We start from the raw sequence: 27632 nt of genomic DNA, 5'->3' as shown, positions 1-27632 counted from the left end.
GTCCATTAAAGCAAGAGCTGCCTTTTGGGGACTGTGTGGGTCTGAAGCTGTTCCTGGGGGGGGGGGGGGTCCCCAGCTTCTCAGGACAGGTGTCCCTGGGGCCAGCAGCACACAGAGGCGGTTCCTCCTCTCCAAATCAGCGAGTCCCTCTGGGAGGTTTTAACCCGTGGAAGAGCTCATGACACTCGGCATCAGCGGCTTACTGAGCACCTCCTCCTCCTGTGGTCCCCACGGGGCAGAGGAAAACCGGTGCTCCCCTCGAGGAGCTCGCCTTCTGCCCCGGGAAAGCGCTCACACATCCATGCCCGTCGCCCTCCGTGTCGCTGGAGCGGAGAACCAGGACCGGGAAACCAGGAAGGCTTTGGAGGAGGAACTGCTTGAGCTGGGCTTCAGCATCCCAGGCATCTCAGACCCGAAGGAACGGTCCTCCCCGGAGCAGTTCTCAAGCTTTGTAGCCTCAGGACCCTTTCTTCAAAGAATCATTGTGTGGAAACGCAGTAAATAAAACAGATTAAAAAGCAGCTACTCTGGTGGGCGCTGGGCAGGGAGTACCGCTCAGCCCTCCTTTCTACGGCGCCCGGGAAACCCCTCAAACGCCGAAGGCTCCACAGAATGTGGTGCGAAAACCCCGGACTCAGGCCATTTACAGATGAGTGCCACCAGGAGGGAGGGAGTTTTCTAGGAACACACAGTCTGGGGGAGCTGGAGGCAAGTCGAGGAGCGTCCTGGTTTCTCCTGTGTTGCTGAGACTCGGCTCTCACCTAAGTAGCTCACGAAGTGGGACAAAACCCACATGAGACACGGAGTGGAAGACACAGAAGACTGTGGGCAAGAGGAGCACGTCAGACCCCTCTGACTGCTGACGAGGAAGGGCGGGGAGTGACTGGGACATGACTGGGACCTGTCCCCCAGAGGCCTGCTTGGCCCTCTCTCCATTCCCAAGTAGAACTCAGCCTCTCGGGCCTAGAGCTGCCCATGGGGACTGGCTGTCCTGTTACCACACAGCCAGGCTGGGCGGGCCGGGTCTCCTCTGGGACAGTCGGCTCCCTAGAGGGAGGGCAGGTGGGCCCTTCCTCCTGAGCATGAGCAGAGGTCTGGCCTTGACTCAAAAGAGAGTCTAGCACCGTGGTTGCTTCTCGGCAGCTCGCTGTTGTGGGGGGGCAGCAGGGACTGGACCAAACCAACCTGCTCTTCCACACCCTTTTCTGTGTCTTACAAAGGAGAGCAGTGGTGTCTGGGACTGGAACTTCAAAAACTGCCTGAACACAGCCACCGGAATGTTAGAGCATGGGGTGCGGGGGGAGGGGTTATTGGGGGTTTGGACCCAGGGATTTCTGGGTCTCCTTCTTGTAGACCAGGGCCATCCAACCCTATAGGAAGGCAGATGAGCCAGAGCAGCTTAGGTAGCGACAAGCCCAAAGGATTGGAAGAACCTAGTAGCAATCAAAAACTTCAACCTCACAGCAAGAATGGCCCAAGCCACCCTGGTAGGGCCGCTCAGTGGTTAGAGCGTCGCCCCTGGGGCTGGAGGGTCTCAGGTTCAATTCTGGCCAAAGGTATGTACCTCGATCCTGGCCTCCAGTCTGGGCGTGTGCAGTAGGCATCCAATCAATGTGTCTCTCTCACATCAATGTTTCTCTCTGTCTCTCCCCCTCTCTTCCACTCTGTCTAAAAACTCAATGGAAAAAAATATCCTTGGATGAGGATTAAAAAAAAAGAATGGCCCGAACCAACAGCAGACACCCCACTCCAGCGAGTAACCCAGCCACCTCTCTCTGGCCTCAGTTTTAGAAAGCAGGATTGAAAGCCTCTTCAATTCCCTTTGACTTTAGCAGGTCTGTTCGCTTTATTATTGTGACGGGTGGTTACAAGGAATGTGTGCATCTGGACACGTGGGGAGAGGCTTACAAGCAGGTTCTGAGGTAGGGGAAACCAGTCCAAACATTTGCATTTGCTCTGGAAAATTCGAGAAATGATTTCTTAACACTGAGACACTTTAAAATAGAAATACATTAAAATTCACTTGGGACTTGAGAGTATTTCTCCCATTTGTGCCACAGATCCTTGGACTCACGCTCACTGTGTGTGCTGTGTTTTCAAAATGTAACTTGGTATCGTTTGCTACAATGGGAAAGCCCCTCCTTCCGTGGCTGTGGTGCTTTGGTGACGATGAGACAGAGGTTGATGTGACCAGCAGAATCTTAGATTTTTACTGGCTTCTGGCATATCCCATGCCATGATATTTCATCAGTATCCCAGCTTGAGCCTGTTTCTGAAAGAGACATCTCACAAGAGATTTACAAGCCAACTTCATTCTTCTCCCAGCGCACAGCCGGACAAGGAGGCGGGTGAGGGGGAGCAGTGTTACAATCTTCGCGTTGTCTGGGGAGTTTCTGATCTTGCCTTCCATGGTGGCCTTATCTCAGCCTTGGATAATGCACATGGGCAATGGCAAGCTCTCTGGCACCCCACGCCGCACATCAAGATCCCGTTAGCGTGGGGATAGGAAAGCAGACATCCCGCACCCTTTCTACCCTGACCCTGTGCACAGGGGCGACTGTAACTCAAGGTCTGGAGGCATTTATGCTTAAGAGAAGAAATTGTAACATAATTCGTTGGGGAGATGAGAAATAAAGGAAAGCCATTCTGTGCTATGTAAATGGCTGGCCGTCCAGAGCCACCTTGTAACTGAAGAGCCCTGGAAGGACCTTGATAAACTATAATTATTATCAGGCCTCTGTGTGATTATTCACCGCATCTCTCAATACAGGGGGAGGATCAGCATTGTACGGTCAGGCCTAATCAAACCATTGAATGGATACCCTCTCCCCTGGGAACGGACCTTCCTTTTTAGACCATTTCACAACCGACATTCCCTTTCCCTTAGACCTGTGGTCGGCAAACTGCAGCTCGAGAGCCACATGCGGCTTATTGTGCCCTTGAGTATGGCTCTTCCACAAAATACCACGGCCTGGGCGAGTCTATTTTGAAGAAGTGGCATTCGAAGAAGTTTAAGTTTTAAAAATTTGGCTCTCAAAAGAAATTTCAATTGTTGTACTGTTGATATTTGGCTCTGTTGACTAATGAGTTTGCTGACCACTGGCTTAGACCACATTCCATTTGCTAAGACCATTATTATCCTTCCCACCCAGAAAAAGCCCTTTAAAATCTCTGACTCCCCGTCGCCTGGGTGTTGGCACCATTTTGAGGCTCGGCCCATCTGGGTTTCCAGATGACCTAACACATTTATAATTCTTTACCCCTCCTGGCCTTGTGCGTTCCCCTTTGGCAACCTTAACACCTACCAAATCCATAAACATCGAACAAGAGATTTAGTATTGCTAAAGAAAACCACACAGATTGATGTAGGTCTGAATTCATGACCACCAACCTCAACTGGGCCCTCAGCCCTGCCTAGCTAGTTTCCATTCTAGTTACTAGTTTCCATTCTTTTTTTCTTTTTTTTTAAATATATTTTATTGATTTTTCACAGAGAGGAAGAGAGAGGGACAGAGAGCCAGAAACATTGATGAGAGAGAATCATCGATCAACTGCCTCTTGCACACCCCCTACTGGGGATGCGCCCGCAACCAAGGTACATGCCCTTGACCGGAATCGAACCCGGGACCCTTCAGTCCCCAGGCCGACACTCCATCCACTTGAGCCAAACCGGTCCTGGCACTAGTTTCCATTCTTTGTAATGACCATCTCATACTTTTTCTACCATCCTCAAATATCTGATGCCCATATCCATCTTCCACAACCCCACTGTCAGTAGATAACTCATAAAGAAAACTGGAAATTTACTCACCTCAAGACACCAAGTCCCCAACTTACCTGCTCCTGCCTGTTCTGTCCCCATCCCTTCTCTTACCACAAAGGAAGCAGCAATGGTTCCATCGATGGCTTCACGCTGCACAAGAGGCCTTCAGACAGGGGCTGGCCTTCCCTCAGGGGCATGAGGACTTTCCAAAAGGTAGGTGGACACAGACAGCTTTAAGGAATCCATTTCCAGAGCTTCCTCCTGTACAGGTTTCCTCTCTTTATATTGATCAGCCTAAGAGGGAGGCTTAGGTCAGCCAGTTCTTCTCTGTCTCCGTTTTCCCAGTTGACCCCTCCTGCATTTTGGATCCCACTCTGGCAGCTCTCTCAAAGGACAACTTGAGAATACTCTGCTTGAGGGCGTCCTTGAAGGAGCAAAGCCTAGAGAGCGTCTGTGAGAAGTCTCAGTTCTGTGCCTTCTCCATTTAATTTGAATTACTTGAATTGAAAAACAAAATTAAGAACAAAAAGATTAAATAAAAAATTGAAAATCAGACATTTTCTAATAGAAAGTCAATCTGATTTGGCCGATGAGTTTGCCACAGAGGACTGGCTTTGCAAACAGGATATATGATGGACATTTTCCAAAATTAAAATCATTTAAATCTGAAGCTTCGTAGTTTGAACAAAAATATATTTAAAGTACATATACAACTTTTCCTTCTAGCCAAGATGGAGGAGCAGGGGTCAGATTTACCCTCCTTCCTGAAACAACAACCAGACAGGGGGGAAAAAAAAATGAAACATTGTTTTTCATGACACTGGATCTCAGACAAGAAAGGACAGTGATCGCTGACAGACAAGAAACAAATGAAGTGGGCTCCCTGGTTGCTCAGCTCCCTGCTGGAGAGTTTGCAGATATGTTGCAGGAAGGGAGACCGCAGGCAGGGCCGTGCAGACTTCCTGAGCTAAGGAGGTAGCTCAGGGTTTGGGGCAACCGAGGTAGCTTGAGAGCTCAGGGCAGAATCCTGGATAGGAGAAAGGTGCAGAGAGAGAGAGAGAGAGAGAGTTCTGGAGGTCTGCCAAGGGCCTCCCTGAGTATTCTGCAGAGCACTGCTCAGCATATAAACATGAGGAAAGTGCTGGAGACCAAGGAAAGAGCCACTCAAAATGATTACAAGGAACAGAAGTCACTAGTCGCACAGGGCTGGGATAGTCTATTCCTGTTAGACTGGAAAACCTCATAATTCATGGAGCATCGGTTAGAGTTTTGGCGGGAACATGGGGAAGCAAAAGAAAACAAGGAAGTATGCAACCGTGAAGCGAATGCTGAGTCTCAGAGACCAGAGGCTTAAAGAAAAGGACAGATTAAAACCTGAGAAGAAAGAAAAGATCCCAGTGCACTCAAAGAAAGGGAAGTCCGCCAACACCCCTCCTGCTTATTCTTTCAATACAGCCCACCTCACCACGTCCTGGCTGATACCAACTTCATCAACTTCTCCATTAAGGCCAAACTGGACTTAGTGCAGGCAGTGGTGGACTGTCTCAACCCCTTGTATAACTGACTGTGTAATGGCTGAAACTGAGACAATTGGGGCAGAAGTATCGAGTGGCTCTAAGGATGGCCGAGGATCCAAGATTTGAACGATTACCGTGCACACACAAAGGAGCCTCTGCAGACGATTAGTACAGAGATGACTCAGCACAAGTGTTATACTGTGGCCTCAGTTGACCGAGTCCTTAAGCAAAGAATCAGGAAGATCCTATCATGCATGTTTCTAACCACAGATATAACACTGGGCGGATGCCAGAGGATTGTGGAGCCCCGAGGTTCCAATACTGAAAAGACAACATTTCTCTGCTTTCCTTCAAACAACTTTCTCTGTTGCAGGTTTATTCAACATGCTACAACATGCGTTTTTGCTCCACTCACACATTTGCTGTTATGAGCCGAGAACAGTTAAATACACTCACTTTTTTGGTGGTGTTTTGAAAATGATACTGATGTTGTTTTGAAAATGATATTTTGTGTCATTTAAAATGTTACATCTTTTTGTAAATCAGATAACTGCTCAAAAAAAAAAAAACAAGTTCTTGGCTCAGTAATGGTGACTCATTAAACCTAGTTTGAACACTGATTGCTCCACCTAATAAATCTCAAAAGCAAGACTTGAAAGGATCAAACTGTTTTTAAGTAATGTAACTTTATCCCAGAACAACCCTTTAGAATATTTACGGGAATACAAAAATAACCAGCACCCAAAACATAAAATTCACAATGTCTGGGGTCAAATAAAAAATTACCAATCATGCAAAGGAGCAGAAAAATAGGACCCATAGTGAGGGGAAAATGAATTGATACCGATCCAGAACTGATACTTATATGAGAATTACCTGACAAGGACATAAAAAGTTACTGTAACTGTATCCCATGTATTCATACAGCTAAGTGGAAACTTGGAAGGTATTTTTTAAATATGCAATTTGAACTTGTAGAGATGGAAAACCACTGGATGGAATTAAAAACCCTTTAGACACTGCAGAAAAAGATTAGTGAACTTGAAGACATAGGAAATTATCCAAAATGAAATACCAAAAGAAAAAATAACTTTAGAAATGAATAAATATGATGCATAATATATAATAAGTAGAAAGTATATGTCCTTTATAAATATTTAAAATTATGAAAACAGCCGAAACCTGTTTGGCTCAGTGGTAGAGCGTCAGTCTGCGGACTGAAAGGTCCCAGGTTCGATTCCGGTCAAGGACACGTACCTTGGTTGCGGGCACATCCCCAGTGGGGAGGGGTGTAAGAGGCAGTTGATCCATCGATTAATATCAATAAAGTATATTTAAAAAATAAATAAAATAAAATAAAATTATGAAAACATTTAGTCATCAACTAAAAATAGTTAAGAGGGTACTTTTTTTTGTCTTATTATTTTGTGGGGGTATATGGACAAAAGAACTTTAAGATGCTGCTGTAGATCCATCTTCCATCTCTCTTTCTCTGTGACTTCACTCCTTTGATCGTCCCCCTCCCTTGTGAAACATCCTTTTCTTCCTCTCAGCTGGCACATGTATCAGGTAGTACAGTGGTGCCTCGCATAAAGAACGCCTCGCACAGCGAACGCTGCACACAACGAACTTCATTTCATGATTCATACAACGAACTTCGTTTCACACAACGAAGTCGCCCGAGCTTCCACGACCGCTTTGCCCGAGCTTCCACGACTGCTTCGCCTGAGCTTCCAGGATCGCTGCCGATGTATTGCATCCTTCCGCGCAGGCACTCAGGCAGTCGTTAGTCACTGCGCTTAACTTAAGCACGTATCGCAGCAATCGTTCTTCATTACGAATTAAATCACGCACGTATCACGGCAGTCGTCCTTTTAAGTTAAACTCAATATTTTTTTTATATCATGGCTTCTAAAAAAATTATGTTTTTAGATGTATCTAAATAAAAATAATAACAAAAAATTTATCTTTTTTTATGTCATCTTAGCATATTTTATGCTACAGAACGAATTATTTTTTTTAACATGTATTGTTATGGGAAAACGCGTTTCACATAACGAACTTTTCGCATAACAAGCTTGCTCCTGGAACGAATTAAGTTCGTTGTGTGAGGCACCACTGTATCTGCACCTTCAACCGCCCAACCCACTTCCAGTTACTGCTCAACTGCTCCTCCATTCACAAGCTCTCAGTCTATACCCGCCTCCTCCTTTCTCATGCTCTCTTCAACCTGCTCCCACATGGCCGCCACTCAAACCTCTGCACCAGGCTTTCTCTTCCTACACTCACCAATGACTTCTTTGTTGCTAAATTAAAAGAATCCTTTTTTTTTTTCACATCTCACTTACCCTTTCGTGAGTTTTTTTCAACAGTTTACCACTCCCTCCTTCACTCCTTCAGCAGTTTACCATTTTTTTCTTCTTAGCTTCTAGGATACCACCCTTTTTTCCCTTCCTCTCACCTCTCCGGCACCTCTTTATCATGGTTCTTGACTGGCACCTCCGTATTACAACTTCTAAATGCTGTCCCTGAGGCTCTCTGTGCACTTCTTCCCTTGGTGATGTTATCCAATATTGTGGATTTAAATGCACGCATATACACATAACTCCCCAAAGTTTATCTCCAACCTAGACGCCCCTCTGGGCTCAAAGCCTGCATTCCCCACTGGCTACCTAACAGTTTAAACACATGAATGTCTCAGAGGCATTTCAAGTTTACCACGTTCAAAACTAAGTGCTCAATCTCCCCACAACACAAAGCAGTGATTCTATCCACCTAATTATTCAAGCCAGGAAGTCATCCTTAAGATTTCTCCCTCTCCCTTATCCTCCACACCTGCCCCACTTCTAGTCTAGCACTGAGTTCTGAGATCCGATCTCCAAAAGTGTCTTAAATGTATCTGATTGTCTCTTCATTTCCAGAATACCACCACCCTCATGGCCAACCCACCATGAATGATTACTTCTCACTTGAATGATTACAGTAGCCTGCCAATTGTCTTCCTGGTTCCACTCTTGCTCTCTTCCCATCCATTCTCTGGGATAGCCAGAATGAGCTTTAAAAATAGATATGTTGCCGAAACCGGTTTGGCTCAGTGGATAGAGCGTCAGCCTGCAGACTGAAGGGTCCCAGGTTAGATTCCAGTCAGGGGCACATATCTTAGTTGCGGGCACATCCCCAGTGGGAGGCATGCAGGAGGCGGCTGATCGATGTTTCTCTCTCATTGATGTTTCTGACTCTCTTCCCCTCTCCCTTCCTCCCTGTAAAAAATCAATAAAATATATATTTTTTAAAAGGTATGTTTTTTTTTTTTTTTAAATTCATTTCAGAGAGGAAGGGAGAGGGAGAGAGAGATAGAAACATCAGTCACGAGAGAGAATCATTGATTGGCTGCACACCCTTTACTGGGTACTGAGCCAACAACCCGGGCAGGTGCCCTGCCTGGGGATTGAACTGTGAGCTCCTGGTTCACAGGTTGATGCACAACCATTGGGCCACACTGGCCTAGCCAGAATGAACTATTTAAAATATAACTTGAACCCAGCTAGTGTGGCTCAGTAGATTGAACATTGTCCCTTGTACCAAGAGGTCACCAGTTTGATTCCTGGTCAGGGTACATGCCCCAGTTGGAACTGGGTCACCAGTAGAGGGCATGCAGGAGGTAATCAATTGATCAATTGATGTTCCTATCTCCCTCTCTTTTCCTCTCTATCTAAAAACCAATAAAAGCATATTTTAAAAATAAATAAAATATAACTTGAAGAATACTCTCCTGCTTTAATCCTATCCTATATAATAAAAGCCTAATATGCAAATTGACAGAATGGCAGAACAACCAGTTGTGCAATCGCTGGCTAGGCCTAAGGACCCTACCCGTGCAGGAATTTCACTCACAGGGACTCTGAGTACTTCAGTGACTTCCCTTTACTCTTCAGATAAAATCTAATCTCTTTACCTTTGGCCTACAAAGGCTGCCATTCTTCCAACTTTATCTGTAGCACTCTCCTGGAATTTTCCAGTCCCTTCTAGGAGAAAAACCCATTCCAGCCTCAGGACTTTGCCTTTCTGCACCCCCCCCCCCCCCTCCACTGTTACTCTGATTACGTCCCTCTATCCTTTGCATTTAAGCTTGCTTTCCCTGCTTTTGTCTCTCGCAGAACATTGTACTCTTCCTTCATAGTTTTACTACATTTGGCAAATACATATGTATTTGACATTTGTCCAGCTTTATTGAGATATAATGGACAGGTTCGTATGAGTATTTGTTTACTAGATTGTAAGCTCCAGGAGCGCAGAACCGAGGTCTCAATGTTTGTCTCTCTCTCCTTCTCGAACCCCCGCCCTCACTCTCCCCGCCCACTCAGAGTGGTGGCCGGGCACACCGCAGGGACTCCATATTTGTAGAGTGAAATGGTCAGATTAGAATTGCCTGTAGGCGCCTCAGGTATTTCAGCCCACAGGCCCTCTTCCAATCTGCCGCTCCCCACCCTGCAACGTGCAGCTTGACGCCCACTGAAATGGCAATCAGGCATCACGCCACATCCCTGACCCTCGCAGACCAAACAAAGAGGAGGATTGTGACATGGACTCTAAATTCGGCCGCGTTTGCGTCCCGAGCTGGAGAGTGACGCCGAGGGGTCAGAGCTCCATTCAGGTCCACGGCGCGCACCACTCCCCTCCCGGCCCGGACCCAGGGCCTCCAGCAGCACCCTCCGCGGGGAAGCGGGCTCGCGCCTCAGCCCCGACGTTCCATTCCGTACAACATGGCGGCCCCCAGAGGCGCCGCCCAGGGCAGTGCGGGCGGCACAACATGGCCGCCCCCAGGGCGCGCCCTGCAGCCCCGCCCACCCGCGCACCGGAAGTTTCCATTTGAAAGCCAGGCGGCAGACCCGGCCGGGTGCTCGGCGGTTTCCGCGGAGGACCTTCTGAGTCGGAGCGTCGAGGAGTGCCCGCGGGAGCAGCAGGCGCCTGGGTTCGGCTCTCCCGGGGCAGGGGCTGGGCTGATGAGGGCGGGCGGGGTGGGGTAGACATGGACGAGTTTCTCCCTATTCCTTCCCGGGGCCGGAAAGGCTGGGTGGCGCTCTCGGGCCCTTCACCTGCTTGTGTGTGTGTGGGGGGGGTGGTGGTAGGGGGGTTCCCCTTGGCCTATACCACGGGGTCACAGTCACCGTCCACCTTCCAGGGCCAAGTCTTGCCCCCCCGTCAGGATGGCCGGCATGGCGAAGACCATGCACGCCCTGCAGCCCCCCTCCGTGCAGAGTGGCGGCCCGCTCGCCGGTGAGTGTCCACCTCCCCCCGGGGCAGTGCGGAGGGTCGAACCCGTGGCCGGCAGTAAGGGGCGCGGGAATCCCTTTGTGAACAATTCCCGGTTTTCTTTTCAGACGTGCCCTCTCCGGAGGGACTGGGTTTGTTGTCAGGGAGGAGAGAGAAATGAGATCCTTAGGGGCGAGCACTAGGGTTTCCCGCCGCGTCTGGTTCACGTTTGTATCTGCACAGTCTCTCATGTAGTACATCCTCAGTAAACATTGGTTGAGTGAAGTGAGAGGGGGGTAGGGGGGGTCAGGCCCGGCCAGAGCATTCGAGAAACTTGGGAGAAGATAGTTGGTTACGTTGGGTTGATTGCTTTGCCATCTTGCTCTATGTTACCTGGCCTATAGTCCAAAGTCATTGCCTAGAGCAGTGTTTCCCAAACTTCTCTCATGATGAGAATCACCTGGTGGAGTTGTTAAAACACAGATTCCTGAATCCCAACTAAGAAGTGCTAAACTAGAATTTTTGGGAACATATAGGTAAAATTGTATACTTAACTAGTGCTCTAACACAGATGTTATATACAGAGCACTAAGTTAGGTATGCAATTTTACCTATATGTTCCCAAAAATTCTAGTTTAGCACTTCTTAGTTGGGATTCAGGAATCTGTGTTTTTGTTTTTTTTTAAAAATATATTTTATTGATTTTTTACAGAGAGGAAGGGAGGGAGACAGAGAGCCAGAAACGTCGATGAGAGAGAAACATCGACCAGCCGCCTCCTGCACATCCCCCACCCGGGGATGTGCCCGCAGCCAACGCACATGCCCCTGACCGGAATCGAACCCGGGACCCTTCAGTCCGCAGACCGACGCTCTACCACTGAGCCAAACCGGTTTTGGCAGGAATCTGTGTTTTAACAACTCCACCAGGTGATTCTCATCATGAGAGAAGTTTGGGAAACACTGGCCTAGAGGGTCTGCAGGTGTCCGGCTGCCTAACCTAGAGATTGTAGCACCAAATGAGCTTCAAACTTTAGAACCTGTGATAGAACACTTAAGTTTAGAAAAGCGAATCGACAGCTTATATTTGTTTTCCAAATTCAGTTAATCCAGGATTTATTTATTTATTTTTTTAAAGAATCTGTGGTGGGGGGTTTTGAAGCAGCTAAGATCCCTTCCCAGTGACTCCGGGCAGCTGCCTGAGGAAGTGGCAGGACTTACCTGTGAAGTAAATAGGCTTTTCTCCCAGGGCTTAGTTTGTTCTGTTCTGTCTTTTGTTGTCTCAGAACACCTGGCTGGTAATCCTGGCATTAATAGGGCCCAGGCGTGACAGGGGCAACCAGAGCCACATCTGGCTACGCTGCTTTTCCCTTAGAGTACAATGCCTCTCAGTCAGTGTGGCTGTCCCCAGTCAAATTGAAAAATTCCATCTCTTTACTTTCTATCCCTGTCAGTTATATGATCTTATGTAGCCTCAATAATTTAACATTTTTAGACATATTCCAGGCTTTCTGTTTTTGTTTTGGGCATAAGGTGGTTGTTTTTACATTTTAGGTGTTTGTTTGTTTGTTTCTTATTGCATTTAGTGGGGTAACTGGTTAATAACATTATATAAATTTCAGGTATACAACTTTATAATACAGCATCTGTATATTTATTATGTGCTCAGAACCCGAAGTCTGTTTTTTAAAAATAACTATATATATTTTTTTTATTGATTGCTTTTTTTAGAGAAGGGGGGCGGGGGGAGAAAGAGAAAGAAACATCAATTTGTTGTTCCACTTATTTATGCATTCAGAGTCGATTCTTGTATGTGCCCTGACCAGGGATTAAACCTGGTGTATCAGGACAACACTCTGACCAATCGAGCTACTCAGACACGGCGCTAGTCTCCTTCTGTCACAATATATTTGGTCCCCTTCCACTCTAGTAACAACCATTCTGTTGTCTGCATCAATGAGTTTGGGTTTTTGTTTGTTTTGTTTGTTGCTTTTTGTTTATATCCCACATACAAGCGAAATCATATGGTTGTTTTTTTTCTGTTTGACTTATTAATTAGCATAATACTCTCAAAATCCACCCATATTGTCACAAATAGCAATAGTTCATCTTTTTAATGGCTCGATAGTATTCCGTTGTGCATATGTACATATCGTGTTTTTCCAATCGTCTGCCGAAGGACACGTGTCATAGGTAGTTTCCATGTCTTGACTGTTGTGAACAGTGCTACAGTGAACGCAGTGAGTGCTGCCTATGTCTTTACAAATAAGTGTTTTCACGTTTTTAAGGTATATATACCCAGGAGAGGTATTGCTGGCTCATATAGTAGCTCTGTTAATTTTTGAGGAGCCTCCATACAGTTTTTCATGGTGGCTGCACCAATTTACATTCCCACCGGAAGTTTACGAGGGTCCCCTTTTCTGCATAGCCTCTCCAACACTGATTTCTTGTCTTACTGAGCGAGCCATTCTAACAGGTGTGAGGAGGTATCTCATTAGGGTTTGCTTTACATTTCCCTATAGCTAGTGATAGTGAGCATCTTTTCGTTTTTTCTGGTGGTCAGATGTGACTTCCTTATAAAAGTGCTTATTTGGGTCTTCTGCCCATTTTTTTTAAAAGGATTATTTTTGTTGTTGTTACTTGTATGAGTTCTTTATATATTTCAGATATTAACCCCTTATCAGACGTATTGTTTGCAGATATCTTCTCCCATTCTGTCGGATGCCTTTTTGTTTTATTATGGTTTCTTTTGCTGTGCAGAAGCTTTTTAATATGATATAGTCCCAGTCATTTGTTTTCGTTTTTACTTCCCTTGCATTTGGGGTCAAGTTCACCAAAAACCCTCTTTGACCAAGATCCTTAAGTTTAGTGCCTATGTTTCTTTCTGTGTATTTCATTGTTTCAGGTCTATATTCAATTCTTTACTCCACTTTAAGTTAGTTTTTGTGTGTGGTGTCAAACAGTCTAAGTTTCATTCTTTTGCAAGTGGCTTTCCGGTTTTCCCAAATGGATGGAAGAGACTTTCCTTTCTCCTTCATGTCTCTCTGGCTCCTTTGTTGAAAACTGGGCATCCTTGTCTTGTTCCTGACCTTAGAGGGAGAGTTTTCAGTTTCTCACCATTGTGATGTCACCTGAGGATTTGTCATAATGGACTTATAATATTGAGGTACTTTCCTTCTATACCCATTTTATTTCCTTCTATACGATCTATAAATGGATGTTATAACTTGTCAATTGCTTTTTCTGTATCCATATCACATTAGAAGCCCAGTGCACGAAATTCTTGAAGGGGGTGCAAGAAGGGGGTCCCTCAGCCCGGCCTGCACCCTCTTGCAATTTGGGACCTTTCAGGGGATGTGCAACTGCCAGTTTAAGCCTGATCCCACAGAAATCCCTGCAAATCAGGCCTAAGCTGGCAGTCAGACATCCCTCTAGCAATCTGGCTCCTAACTACTCACCTGCCTGCCTGATCACCCCAACCACTCACCTGCCTGCCTGCCTGCCTGCCTGATCGCCCCAACCACTGGCCTTGCCTGCCTAATCACCCCTAACCACTTTACCTGCCTGCTTGATTGCCCCTAACCACTCACCTGCCTACCTGATTGCCCCTAACCACTCACCTGATTGCCCCTAACCACTCACCTGCCTGCCTGATTGCCCCTAACCACTCACCTGCCTGCCTGATTGTCCCTAACCACTCTACCTGCATGCCTGATCACCCCTAACTGCTTGCCTGCCTGCCTGCCTGGTTGCCACTAACCACTCGCTGATGGACAGGGCCATTTCACTGTTTCGGTCACTGGGCTTTTATTATATAGTACTAGAGGCCCATTGCAAAAAGATTTGTGCAATAGACCTTCCTTCCCCTGGCTGCCGGCACCCGGAACCTGGGCCACAGCGCAGCCAAGCTTTCAGCCTTCAGGCCTGGTTCTGGCCACAGTGGGGAGCCAAGCCAAGTGGAGCCAAGCTTTCAGCCTTCAGGCTTGGCTCTGGCTACAGGCCTAGCTCCGGTCACAGAGGAGCCTTCGGTCTTCAGTCTACACTCCAGGCCTGCATATGCAAATTAGCCCACCATTTTGTTGGGTTGGTTTGCATACTCCTGTTTGGCTTGTGGGCTTTGCAGAGGTATGGTCAATTTTCTTTTTTCTTGTTTTTTTTTAAATATTTGCCTCTTTTTTTTTTTTGAATATTTTATTGATTTTGTACAGAGAGGAAGGGAGAGAGATAGAGAGCTAGAAACATCGATGAGAGAGAGTCATCTATCAGCTGCCTCTTGCACACCCCCTATTGGGGATATGCCCGCAACCAAGGTACATGCCCTTGACCGGAATCAAACCCGGGACCCTTCAGTCCCCAAGCCGACGCTCTATCCATTGAGCCAAACCAGTCTCGGCTCAATTTTCATCTTTCACTTTTATTAGTGTAGATTGATTGGATTATGAATGTTGAACCATCTTTGCATCCCTGGAATGAACCTTACTTGATCATGACTTATGATTCTTTTAATATATTGCTGTATTCAATTTGCTAATATTTTGTCTAGGGTTTGCATCTGTGTTTATCAGAGATACTGGCCTGTAGGATGTGTGGGGTGTGTGATTGTGTGTGTGTGTGTGGGGTGGGGGGGGAGTTCTTGCCTGGTTTTGGTATCAAGGTAATTAATGTTGGCCTCAAAATGAATTAGGAAGTTTTCTCTCTTCAATTTTTTGGAAGACTTTGAGAAGGATTAGTATTAAATTTTCTTTGAATACTTGGTAGAATTCACCAGAAGCCTTCGGGTCCTGGACTTTTTATTTTTTTAAGAGGTTATTACTGTTTCAATTTCCTCACTAGGGATCCATCTATATGCATCTTACACTTCATAATTCAGTCTATGCAGGTTGACTAAGAATTTGTACATTTTCCCTAGGTTATTGAGTTTGGTGGTGTGTATCCTTTCAAAGTATTCTAGTACAATCCTTTGTATTTCTGCAGTGTTCATTGTAACTTCCTCTTTCATTTCTGATTTGATTTGAGTCTTCTCTCTTTTCTCCTTTAGCCAGGGGATTGTTTATCATTTCAAAGAACCAGTTCTTTGTTTTATTAATTGCTTTCTATTGTTTTTTCTCTATTTCATTTATTGCTTTATTTTTACTACTTCCTTCTACTGACTTTGTGCCTCGTTTGTTCTTTTTCTAGTTCTTTAAGGTATAATGTTAGATTATAACCAATGGACATAGACATGGGGGGGGGCAGGGGCTTGAACAGAAGTGGGGTTGGGGGGTAATGGGGGGAATAAGGGCACATATGTAATAATACCTTAACCAATTAAAAAAAAAAAGATTGTTTATTTGGGGTTTTTCTTATTTCTTGAGGTAGGCCTGTAATGGTATAAACATCCCTCTTTGTGCTTTTGCTGCACCCCTAAAATTTTGTTACTTCATTTTCATTTGTCTCTATATATTTTTTGGTCTCTTATTTTTTCTTTGACCCAGTAGTAATTCAGTAGCATGCTGTTTAATCTCCACATATTTATGATTTTTCTAGCTTTCTTCCTGTAGTTAATTTCCAGTTTCATACCATGTGGTCAGAAAATATGCTTGGTATGATTTCCGTCTTAAATTTGTTTAGACTAGTTCTGTGTGCTAACATATAATCTATCTGGAGAATTCCCATGTGCACTTGAGAATGTGTATTCTAGTATTTGGAGATGGAAAGTTCTGTAAATATCAATTAAGTCCATTTAATCTAATGTGTCATTTAAAGCAGTATTTCCTTATTGACTTTCTATCTGGATGATCTATCCTTTGCATCATCATCCAGGGGTGTTTGGGTCACCTATTATAATGCAATTTTGTCAGTTTCTTCCTTTAAGTCTATTAGTAATTGCTTTATGTGTTTTGGCATTCCCAGATTTGGTACTTATATATTGATAAGTGTCATGTCTTCTTGATGAATTATCCCTTTTATCGTTATAAAATGTCCATTTTGTATCTCTTTACTTTTTTATTTTGAAATTATTTTGTCTCTCATAGGTACTGCTACACCTGCTTTTTTTCTCTGAATGCCATTTGCTTGGAGTGTCATCTTCCACTCCTCTTTAAGCCTATGTTTATCTTTGGAGCCGAGTCTCCTGCAGGCAACATATAGTTTGTTCGTTTGTAATCCATCTTGATACTCTATGCCTTTTGATTGGTGAGTTTAGTCCATTTACAGTTAGGGTGGTCATCGACATAAGAAAAAATAGCAACAGCCATTTTATATTTTATTTTCTGGTTACTCTGTGTCTCCACTGTTTCTTTTCCCTTGTGATTCTCTCTCATATTTTAATTTGGTGGTTTTCTATGATTTTTTTCCTCCTTTATTCCCTCTTTTTTTTTTTTTTTTTTTTTTTTTTTTTTTTAATTTAATGATAATCGAATGGGGAGAAACAAAGGAGTCTTCTCACTCTGCCATGATGCTTACATCATTGCCGAGTTGTACCTAACTCCAAGTTTTAGTTTTATGACTGGGTACCATATACAAAAAAAAAAAAAATCCAAAGTTAGGAAACGATTTGCCGTGGAAGACAAGACCCTTTCGTGTTTTGAACACCAGCATTCAGTTCCCCCAGCATCTCTCACTTTAAGAAGACAGTCTTTGTTAAATCCTGCTAGATTCTTCCTACAATGAAATCCTTGGGTTCTAGTAAACAGGGGTTTTTGGAACTAATTGCAGTCAATGAATTTATGGTTTAACACCTTTTTACATGGGGCGGATTTGTTATTGTGAATAACTTACAAATACTTGAGAGAGGAGAAGGCAAATACATTCCCCCACAGTAACCTTTTATTTCAGACAGAGACCTCATGAAGAACCCATTTAATCTTTGTTTTGTGGATAAAAGTATCGAAAATAGAGTGTAAATGCCAGTGAATATACCTATAAATGAAATAATTTGTTAACCTGAGAAATCATATTTATTACAAACTTATGCAGTTAGAGTTATCAAAATAAAATCTTTTTCAAATATGAATACAAAATTTCCTAATCCCTGTGATCCAGTTCTTTGTACCTCATTTTTTCAACTTGATTTCATTATTATGGCTTTTTATTTAGGTTAAGCTTAAAGGGGCCATTTTACAATGAACAAAGTAAAAATTAGTATAAACTAGAAAATCGTGGGGGCAGGGAGGGAGTATGCTTAACTCCAGAAGATGTTATTACTTGAGTTTGATGTGGAATATAAATGGTAAAAAGTGTGGTGGAAGATAGGGTAGCATAAGGGTTAGGGGGAAAATACTCTCTTGTGGGGAAGAAGAGTCATGGCTTATCTGACAATAGCCTGGCGAAAGGATCAGAACAGAATGCCAGGCAGGAGCCTCTGAACTTAATTATGGGCAAACAAATTAAAAGGGCTGGCGGTAAAGGAAATCATGGAAAAAGGAAAGAAGACTAGAGATTATTTAGAGATGACCTGTGAACAATCCATGGAACTGTGAAGTATACCACTTACTCAACAAGCAGGTACTGAACCTGTTGGTATGCCAGGTACTCTCCTAAGCGCTGGGACACAGACATATCTTTGAGTAGTTAGGGAGACAGTCTGGTGAAAACAACGAAAGCGAGATTTAAAAGAGAAACTCAAAGCGGTTTGAGAGTATCCTCCGGAGAGTGTGCCGAGTGCCTAGGAGCTTAACGAGATGGCTGGATTCTGCTGGTGTTTGATTAAGGAGTCTGCGGTGTTTGCCCTGCTGACTGCTACACTGCCTTTTATTTAGCTCTTTGCTTGTGTCAACCTTCACTTTATACCGCCTGGCCGTTCCATCTGATAGGTCATGAAGCTTTTGGCTACCCTTGAACACACTGCACTGTTACATTTAAAGAATTTGTTTTAGCCAAAACCGGTTTGGCTCAATGGTAGAGCGTCAGTCTGCGGACTGAAGGGTCCCGGGTTCGATTCCGGTCAAGGGCATGTACATCAGTTGCGGGCACATCCCCGGTAGGGGGTGTGCAAGAGGCAGCTGGTCGGTGTTTCTCTCTCATCGACGTTTCTAGCTCTCTATCTCTCTCTCTTCTTCTCTGTAAGAAATCAATAAAATATATTAAAAAAAAAAAAAAAAAATTTGTTTTAGCCCTGGCTAGTTTTGCTAAGTGGTTAGAGTGTTGGCCCTCAGACCAAAGTGACATAGACTTTATTCAAGGGCATGTGCCTTCATTGCAGGTTCAATCCCAGCCCCCTGTCGGGGCATGTGGGAGGCAGCCAGTTGATGTGTCTGTCTCACATAGATGTTTCTCTGTCTCTCTCCCTCCTCCCCCATTCTCCTTCCCTTCTGCTCTCTCTAAAGATCAATGGAAGCCCATGTGGCTCAGTGGTTGAGTGTCAATCCATGCACTGAAAGGTCGCTGGTTCGTTCACAAATTGAGATCGGCCAGAATGAAATACAACTTAGAATGGAACTCTGCTTGAGTTTTCACCCTCCTGTTTTCCTTTGCAGACACACAAACTCGAGCCACTTCTAAGAGCTTGTTACCTGTGAAGTGTAAAGAAATGGATGTTTACAGATCTCTTCATTCAGGAGTTTCAGAAAATGATGTAATGAAAGTCATCAAACTGAGACGAGAGAATGGGTGGGTCAGATCATTGGTATCCGGTTAGAAATTGCTCAGTGCCAAGAATTAGAGAGTGGGGGTTTGCAAGCACCAGGCACCTGAGCACTGAGCCTGGAGTCAGGGGCCTGGAGCAGGGCCACATCGCTGAGCTGCTCGTCGGGACCTTCCCCGTCGGTCAGGTCTGAAGAGTCACAGCAGGGTGATGCCGAGAGACGCCCTTTCCCTCCTCACCCCTGCTCGCAGTGCACATGGCCCTGCTGTGGTCATCCCGCAGCCCAAACGGCAGTCACGGTGGGGGGGCTGGCTGTTATCCTGTGTTGCGGGTCTGAGCACAGTCCAGGCCAGTGCACGTGTGTGTCCCTCCCCTCAGTGCTCAGTCCTCATGTAAGTGAGGTTGACATGAGAAGGCCATTCATTTTTGAGCAGGAGGGGGTTCATTATTAATAAGCCTTTTTCAATAATCCTGGCTGAAACAAAGTGCATGGGCTTCAGAGCTTCTCAGTCTTGTGTTATTTGCATTGTTTAAAATCTCTGGTTCCTTCCTCTGTTCTGCTTTGTTCATAACACATATAACAACATGTTACAATTCTCAGCTTGATTCCTTTGTTGTTGGTTTTTAATTAAGGCATTGACTACATTATAATTTCAAGTATACAGCATAATGATGTGCTAAGTGTACATATTGCAAAATGTTTGCCGCGGTAAGTCAAGTTACATTCTGATTCCTTTGTCTTTGCTCCGCTAGACAGGGGAAAGCTGCAGATACTGCCATCAAGAAGAACATCAAAAAGAGGTGAGCATCAGGGTAAATGAAGTTTGGGCTCCGTGTTAGTGGGTCTCAGTCCTGGTTGTGCAGGATTTGTTGGGACTTGTTTAATGTGTTACAGTCTGGGCGCCGCCCAAAATCTGAATGGAATTTTCAGGGGTGAGGCACAGCTAGATTTGAGAAACACTGTCAGAGCACCATTAGTGAAGCTACCATCTTGAGTGCCAGGCAAGAGCTTTTGGGGCTCTGTGCCAGGAGCACTGCTGACCAGAAGTCAGACCCAGCTGTGACCTCTCAGCAGAAGTGTGAAGCCTTCAAGATCGGAGGGCTGCGTGTAGCTAGCAATTTCACCATGTATTTCTGGTGCTGGTGAAGGAGAAATCCAGGAGAAGGGCCCATCCTTCTGTCGCAGAGGCTAGCTTGGACATTTTGCAGTCCTGAAGACAGAAATAATGTAAGCTAAAAATTCTGTAGAAGTAGGTTCTACTTCCAAATCTGGGCGTGTTTTAAAAGTTCTGGAAACAAAACTCTATCCAAAAAGAACTCTGAGAAATTATAAATGAACATTTAATGTTAATGGTGATAATGTCTGTTACTTATTCAATGTTTACTGTATGTCAGTAGTGTGCTAAGAATGGTACATGTGTTCTTATTCTTCACAATAACATTATGAGAGGTAGGTATTATCCTAATTCTGGAAATAAGGAAACCGGACCTCAGAGGTTATGCAACTCACTGAAGGTTATATACCACTATGTGGTGAAGCCAGGATTCAAATGCCTGTTTGTGGGACTACTCAGTCCATACTCTTTTTCTTTTTTAATATATTTTATTGATTTTTTACAAAGAGGAAGAGAGAGGGATAGAGAGTTAGAAACATCAGTGAGAGAAAATCATGGATCAGCTGCCTCTCTTCGAATGCCTGTTTGTGGGACTACTCAGTCCATACTCTCTTTTTCTTTTCTTTCTTTTTTTTTTTTTTTTTTTTAAGTGTTTATTTTTCATATTATTACAAATGTTCCTTCCCCCCCCCCCCCACCATTGCTCTCCTCCACCAGGTTCCCACCCCACCCTCTGCCCTTTCCCCACTCCCCATTGTCCTCATCCATAGGTGCACAGTTTATGTTGAGTCTCTTCCCACGCCCCCTTTTCCCCAAGAATCGTCAGTTCACTCCCCTTCCATACCTCCGATTCTATTATATTCAACAGTTAATATTGTTCATCAGATTTTTTTAATTTCCTTGGTTTTTAGATTCACTTGTTGATAATTACGTATTTGTTGTTCATAATTTTTATCTTTGTTTACTTTCTCTTCTGAAAGAACCCCCTTCAGCAATTCATATAATTCTGGTTTGGTGGTGATGAACTCCTTTAGCTTTTTTTTATTAGTGAAGCTCTTTATCTGACCTTCGAATCTGAGTGATAGCTTTGCTGGGTAGCTTATTTTTGGCTGTAGGTTCTTGCTATTCATCACCTTGAATATTTCTTGCCATTCCCTTCTGGCCTGCATGGTTTCTGTTGAGAAGTCAGCTGACAATCGTATAGGTGCTCCTTTATAAGTTACTACCTTCTTTGCTCTTGCTTCTTTTAGTATTCTCTCTTTATCTTTTGCTCTTGGAATTTTAATAATGATGTGTCTCGGTGTGGTCCTCTTTGGATTCCTTTTGTTTGGAGTTCTGTGCGCTTCCTGGACTTGTAAGTCAAATTCTTTCACCAGGTGGGGGAAGTTTTCTGTCACTATTTCTTTCAGTATGTTTTCGATATCTTGCTCTCTCTCATCTTCTGGAACCCCCATAATTCTGATGTTGGTTCGCTTGAAGTTGTCCCAGAGGTTTCTTACATTATCTTCAATTTTCTGGATTCTCTTGCCTTCTAGCTTCTGTGGAGGAGTGTCTTCTGGCTCTTTATGTTCCAAATCTTTGACTTGATTCTTGCGATCTTCCCTTCTGTTTTTAGGACTCTGTAGAATATTTTTTATTTCAGACAATGTATTCTTTATTTCTTGTTGATCCCTTATCATTTCTTGTTGACTCCTTATTAATTTTAGTTGATCTCTTTTCATATCCTCATAGGCCTTATCCATCTTTTCTAGGAAATTCTTGAAAAACCTTATAAGCGTAGATTTGAACTCTATATCCAGACGCTTTTTGTCCTCCATTTCTTTCGTTTGTGATCTATTTTGTTGTCGCATTTCGCAGTTACAGACGGGACGGGGTTTCAGGGTGGAGCCTGCAGCTTTGGCTTCCGTCAGCCCCGCCCTATGTGGGTCCTTCAGTGCTCGCTGCCGGCGCCTCTGAGAGAAAGGTGCCCTCGATTTTCGCCTGCTGCCAAACAGTCTATGCTCTCCCACAATGAGCCCGGTATTGGGGTTCAGTTCAGTTGGAAGTGGAGTTGGAGGTGGCGTTCACAGCAGTCTGAAGCCCCAGTCTCCTTCCCGTCAGGGCAATCCCGCTGCACAGCCAACCGTCCCTTCTCTGGGGGCAGTGTGCGCGCCTCCGGGACCTCCTTTCTCCGCTACCCCGGGGTTCCACCTTACAGCCCAGCTCCCTATGGCTGAGCCTGAGTCCCCGGGGTCTGGCCCAGAACTGGGGTTCAGAGCAGTCAGGGGCCCAGCACAGTCGGAGTTTTCTCTCCTTCTCGCTTGGGAACGCCAGCCAGGCACTCGGCCTCCCTCCTCTCCGGCTCCGTCCTCTTCGCGGGCGCCGCGTGTCTCCGTACCTTAGGCTTTTACAGCTCCTCCGTGCTTCCTTCTGGTTTTCTCCTTGCTTCTTGTTGTAGGATTTCCAGTCAGTCGACTTTCCTGTAGTTCTGGGTAATGTCCATTTTATATTTTAGTTGTATTTTATTGAAATTGTTGTGTGCAGCTGCGGCTAGTTGCCTACCCGAGAAGCCATCTTGGATTCTCCCAACTCTTTTCTTTCTTTTTAATATATTTTATTTTTACAGAGAGAAAGAGAGAGGGATAGAGAGTTAGAAACATCGATGAGAGAGAATCAATAATCAACTGCCTCTTGCACACCCCCTACTGGGGATGTGCCCGCAACCAAGGTACATGCCCTTGACTGGAATCGAACCCGGGACCTTTCAGTCCACAGGCCGATGCTCTATCCACTGAGCCAAACCGGTTTCAGCTACTCGGTACATACTCTTTATCCCCCACCCCACCCCCACCCCCCGGCACTTCATATAAGTACAACTATCATTACAGCTACAGGCCGTTGGGTAAGCAGAAGTCAGAGGAAGAGCTCAAGGAGAAGAACCAGATCTTAGAGGCCGTCAACAAGCAGTTACAGCAGAAGTTGACTGAAACTCAGGTGAGGACCCACCAGCAGACCTGTGCCATCAGCCACACTGGGCGATGACGTGGGACCCCGAGGGACAGCCCCTCAGACCACCCCTGCGGAGCGGCACAGGCCTGATCTGTCTGCGTGGCACCCCATAGGGCAAACTGCAGGACCTGACCGAAAAGGTGGAGCTGCTGCAGAAGTTCCAGGACAACAGTTTGGCGATTTTGGAGAGCAAGGGCCTCAACCCAAGTAAGAAACAGCACACAGGAGCCGGTGTGCATGCCCCGCTGGGTGGTTCTGGCTGTGGTTAGGGTCCAGCGTGGCAGCAGCTGGCCTCGGCCTGCAGAGGTTTGGAGCGCATTTTTTTCCCCCTCTGGTGATGCTGGCTGTGCCTGACCGATTCCAGGTGGCTGTGGAGGGGATTATCGCGTTCTTATCTGAACACTTTGGTGCCCAAAGGTGCCCTAACCTTGCCAATTAGACCAGAGTTATTTTATTTCTTTCAAGATAGGTAGCATACAGTTAACTTTCTCAAGTGGGAGGAGAGAGGGATGATACTGTTTCTGGCTAACCGGCAGACTCGCAGTGGTTAAAGGAGGACTCCTGCTCCAACCCTCTCCCTAGAGCAGGGGTCCTCAAACTTTTTAAAGTGGGGGCCAGATCACGGTCCCTCAGAGAGCTGGAGGGCCGGACTATATGAACTACTAATTCCTACTGTAACACCTCGGCTGCGCTCACTGCCCAAAAAACCTGGCGGGCAGGATCAGACTCCTTTGCAGGCCGCATGTGGCCCGCGGGCCGTAGTTTGAAGACCCCTGCCCTAGAGGTTAGTCTAGAGCAGAGAGGCAAACACAGAAGGACTTGCCCAGAGACTTGGAGGGGGTCTCAGGCGGAGCTGAGGGCCTGAGCATCCCAAGAAGGGCCCAGGCTTCTTTGAATTAAGGAATGCTGATTGAATGCTACTGGTTAACTGTACAGTTTAGGATAGATTCTTCATATGTTTTTATATTACTTTATTATGTGTATGCACTACTTTTATCAAAAATAATAATATGTAAGGCCTAAAAAAAAACTTTAAAAAGTTGTTCTGTGTTTTGTAAACAAAACTTATACATTGCCTTTGGACAAATTTTCTGAGGAGAGCAGAATGAATTGTTGGCCATCTCCAAACAGAGAGAGGAAGGAGCTAATTGTATCTCGAGGCCGGCGAGGGCCACACTGCCGGGTGAAAAGGGGGCGCCAGGAGCAGCTGCCAAGAGAAGTTTCCCTCATGAAAACTCGTGTGCTTGTCCTGGAGGGGTTTTTTGGTTTATTTTGTGGGAGGTACAGTTCCCTAAGCGAGGCTAATTTTGTTGTCTCCATTACATTCAGACAGTGACATCCTGGAATCACAGCAAGAATCCAACCCGGATCACATGGACTCAACGGTGAGGGCCTGGGTGTGCGTGGGCGAGGCCGGGGACTGCGGGCCGAGGGCCCGGCCTCTGCAGCTCAGGAGACCCTGCCATGTGCTCAGTAACCCCCTGTGGGGCCCAGGATGTGGAGAGAGTGGCGGATATGTACTCAAAAGAGCTTATTTTACTTGGCAGGTGACCTGTGCTTACAAGTATGAGTGAGTCTGAGTTGACAATGTACTACTTTAAAACACCTAACAGAACAGACGAGTAGACAGAGCTTTCTGGTTTCTCTGTTTTACACCAGACCAATTTCTCCTTAATCCTTCGCTGAGAACTAGATAATGAAAAGGTTCTGCCTGAGTGAAATTTGGCTTCTCTTTCGCTCCTTCCCTGAGGTAGGAAGGTAATTGTTTGGGGTTCTGTGAGTCATAGAGCACTAGGTGTGGAACCGTCCTCAGCTCCCCGGTCACTGTCACCCCTCGGGGGGCACGTGTGTGATGTTGCTTGTGTGGCAGAACCCATGGAAGTGGGATAGTCCTTCGTCCCTCCCGGGAACGAGCTCCTCCAGGGCGTCCGGTGGAGGTCCCAGATGTGTGCGGACACAGCCAATGGCTGAATGACGTTAACAGTCATCTAATTCAGCTCCCCTTTTATACAAAGAGATTAGTTTATATGAAGAAAATGAAGATTTGTGCTTTATTTTACTAATTGTACTTTCCTCTTAGTTGCTGTTAGAAACTTTGCAAGATGAATTGAAGCTTTTTAACGAAACAGCAAGAAAGCAGATGGAGGAGTTACAGGTGAGAGGCAGGCATCACCCTGAGGCAAAATTACCATTCCTGCTATAGTAGATGGATATATAGAGGGCTCTCTCTCTCTCTCTCTCTCTCTCTCTCTCTAATCCTTACCCAAGGATATTTTTCCATTGATTTTTAGAGAGAGGAAGAGAGAGAGAGAAACACAGATGTGAGAGAGACATTAATTGGTTGTCTCCCATATGCCCCCAACCAGGGCCAGGAGCTTGCAACCAAGGCATGTGCCCTTAACCAGAATCAAACCCGGGACCCTTCAGTCCACAGGCCAACACTCTAGCCACTGAGCCAACCAGCTAGGGTAGAGGGCTCTCTCTTATTTATTTCTTTATTTCTTTCTTTATTTTTTTAATATATATTTTATTGATTTTTGTACAGAGAGGAAGGGAGAGAGACAGAGAGTTAGAAACATCAATGAGAGAGAGTCATCGATCAGCCGTCTCTTGCACACCCCCCACTGGGGATATGCCCGCAACCAAGGCACGTGCCCTTGACCGGAATCGAACCCCGGTCCCTTCAGTCCCCAAGCCGACGCTCTATCCATTGAGCCAAACCGGTTTCGGCCCATTTCTTTATTTTTAATAAACTTTTGTAATAATTTTATATTGACAGAAAATTGGTAAAGAGAATTCAGTTCCCCTACAAATACAGAGAATTCTTTTTTAATGAGACAGAACAGAAGCATGATGTTTCAAAGTTTTTGTTTGTTTTTGTCTTTTCTAATATCTTTCCAACCAGGCCTTAAAAGTAAAGTTGAAGATGAAAGAAGACGAGAGGGCCCGGTTCCTAGAGCAGCAGACCTTATGTAACAGCCAAGTAAATGATTTTACAGCAGCCCTTGAGGAAATGGAGCAGCTATTAGAAATGTGATAAAAAGCAAGTGGCCAGATGGCTCTCTCTTGGGCATTAACTCTTGGAGGAAGCCGCTAAGGACATCTGCTTCTTGGCCGTGATCTTCACTGTTCCAAGAGTGAAACCAGTTTGTGCAGTAGGATTAAGGATAGTTTATGCTGGAATGGCAGTTCCTCCTTTTAAGACAGTGTTCCCACTCATCAGCCTGTCCAGCTCTCTGAACCTCACGTGTACATAATTGAGGTGGACAAGAAGGGCACTTGGAAGCTTGGATCAACTCCTAGGCAGCAAAGCGACCCCCTGTTAGAAACCGGAGACTAACCAGCCACAGCCAGAGGATCCGAAGGTCACAGTCAGACGTGCGGGGAGAAGCCTGAATCGCACCGTAGGGCAGGGCGCTCCCAGGAAACGCCACCGAGGCGCCACGCAGGCCCTTCCGGCTTGGACACCTGGAACTTAGTCACTTGAAACGGCTTAATAAATGGGGTGAAGGTATAGATAGCAATGACACCAGCTGAAACAATACACTTTGGAGCTTTTCATCTAAATCACTTCTGAGTTTTTAATATGTATATATATATAAAGTGCTAATTTTAAAATAAATATTTCTGTAACTTTGGATTGCAATGTGAAGTGAAAATAGCCTGTTAACTTAAATATATTCACTGACTGTTGAACTAATGTAGGCAAGTTCACACCTCTAATTTAATCCAGAATCTGTTTCTGCCACTCATTAAGAGGTCCGTGCCTACCCGAGGCCTTCTGAGGGCGTTCCTGTTTGGGTCCGTGGGCCAGACCCCACCCACCAGATCTGTGTCACTGGCTGCCTGTTCTCCCTGTACTCCTGAGCATGATTATGTTCCCGCCGTTTGCTTTGCACAGTCACTCCTGGGCCTGGCTTCATGGATCTTTAATCAGCTGAAGTCCATGGCAGGCGCCCCACCCATTGCGTTTCACAGACAAGGCAGTCGTTGGCCAGCTCCCGTTCTTTTCTGCAACTTTTCACCAAACCCGTCCACCGTTCAGCATCGCTGAGGTTGCCCAGAGCCACCCATTAATGCCCAACCCTAACTTACAGGGCTAAATGGTTTTGCCTTCACACACAGGTTCATGCAGTTGGTTATGTCCCAGATATTTTTGAGGGGGGAAATCCAGTTAAATAATTCTCACCAATGAGAGGGGCTGAACATTGTCTTCTACCCATTTCCAAGATGATTATAGTTTAAAAGATTGTTTACAGCAAATGAATTTGTAATTGCTATTTCAGGCTCCCAAAAAAGTTTTGCTTCCTTTTTGGAAGGAGAGGGTGGGAAACTCAGTTGTGGGATCCTCACCTTGTCATGCCTCCCTAGTTAACGCCCGGGAATGTAATGATCTTAATGTCTCCCATTGCTCACCTTCCCCAGTGTCGAGACCC

General features: G+C 45.4%; 1 protein-coding gene and 1 pseudogene across 2 annotated transcripts; both read left to right on the top strand.

Moving 5' to 3' along the window:
* The first annotated feature begins 5043 nt into the window (after positions 1–5043).
* LOC311620392 (rRNA-processing protein FCF1 homolog) lies at positions 5044–5605 on the top strand (annotated as a pseudogene). The gene has a single exon. The product of its transcript is annotated as an rRNA-processing protein FCF1 homolog (transcript).
* A 4423-nt stretch (positions 5606–10028) lies between these two features.
* On the top strand, positions 10029–26842 carry KNSTRN (kinetochore localized astrin (SPAG5) binding protein). The gene is made up of 9 exons (XM_084904926.1): positions 10029–10252; positions 10463–10557; positions 18987–19119; positions 19847–19894; positions 23076–23181; positions 23310–23403; positions 24526–24581; positions 25277–25351; positions 26102–26842. The coding sequence occupies exons 1-9, from the start codon at positions 10044–10046 to the stop codon at positions 26231–26233; spliced, it is 948 nt and encodes a 315-aa protein (XP_084761052.1). The 5' UTR covers positions 10029–10043; the 3' UTR covers positions 26234–26842.
* Positions 26843–27632: the final 790 nt, after the last annotated feature.

This window comes from Pipistrellus hanaki (genome assembly GCF_964339955.1).
Source record: "Pipistrellus hanaki genome assembly, chromosome: 1".
NCBI lineage: Eukaryota > Metazoa > Chordata > Mammalia > Chiroptera > Vespertilionidae > Pipistrellus > Pipistrellus hanaki.
This window is presented reverse-complemented; position numbering and strand designations above follow the sequence as displayed.

Excerpts from the sequence above, each read along its gene's own strand:
- KNSTRN (XM_084904926.1), top strand. The coding sequence starts at position 10,044 with ATGGCGGCCCCCAGAGGCGCCGCCCAGGGCAGTGCGGGCGGCACAACA. Across the intron at positions 10,253-10,462 it reads CGGGAGCAGCAGGCGCCTGG|GGCCAAGTCTTGCCCCCCCG; the intron begins GTTCGGCTCTCC and ends TCCACCTTCCAG. Across the intron at positions 23,404-24,525 it reads GAGCAAGGGCCTCAACCCAA|ACAGTGACATCCTGGAATCA; the intron begins GTAAGAAACAGC and ends CATTACATTCAG.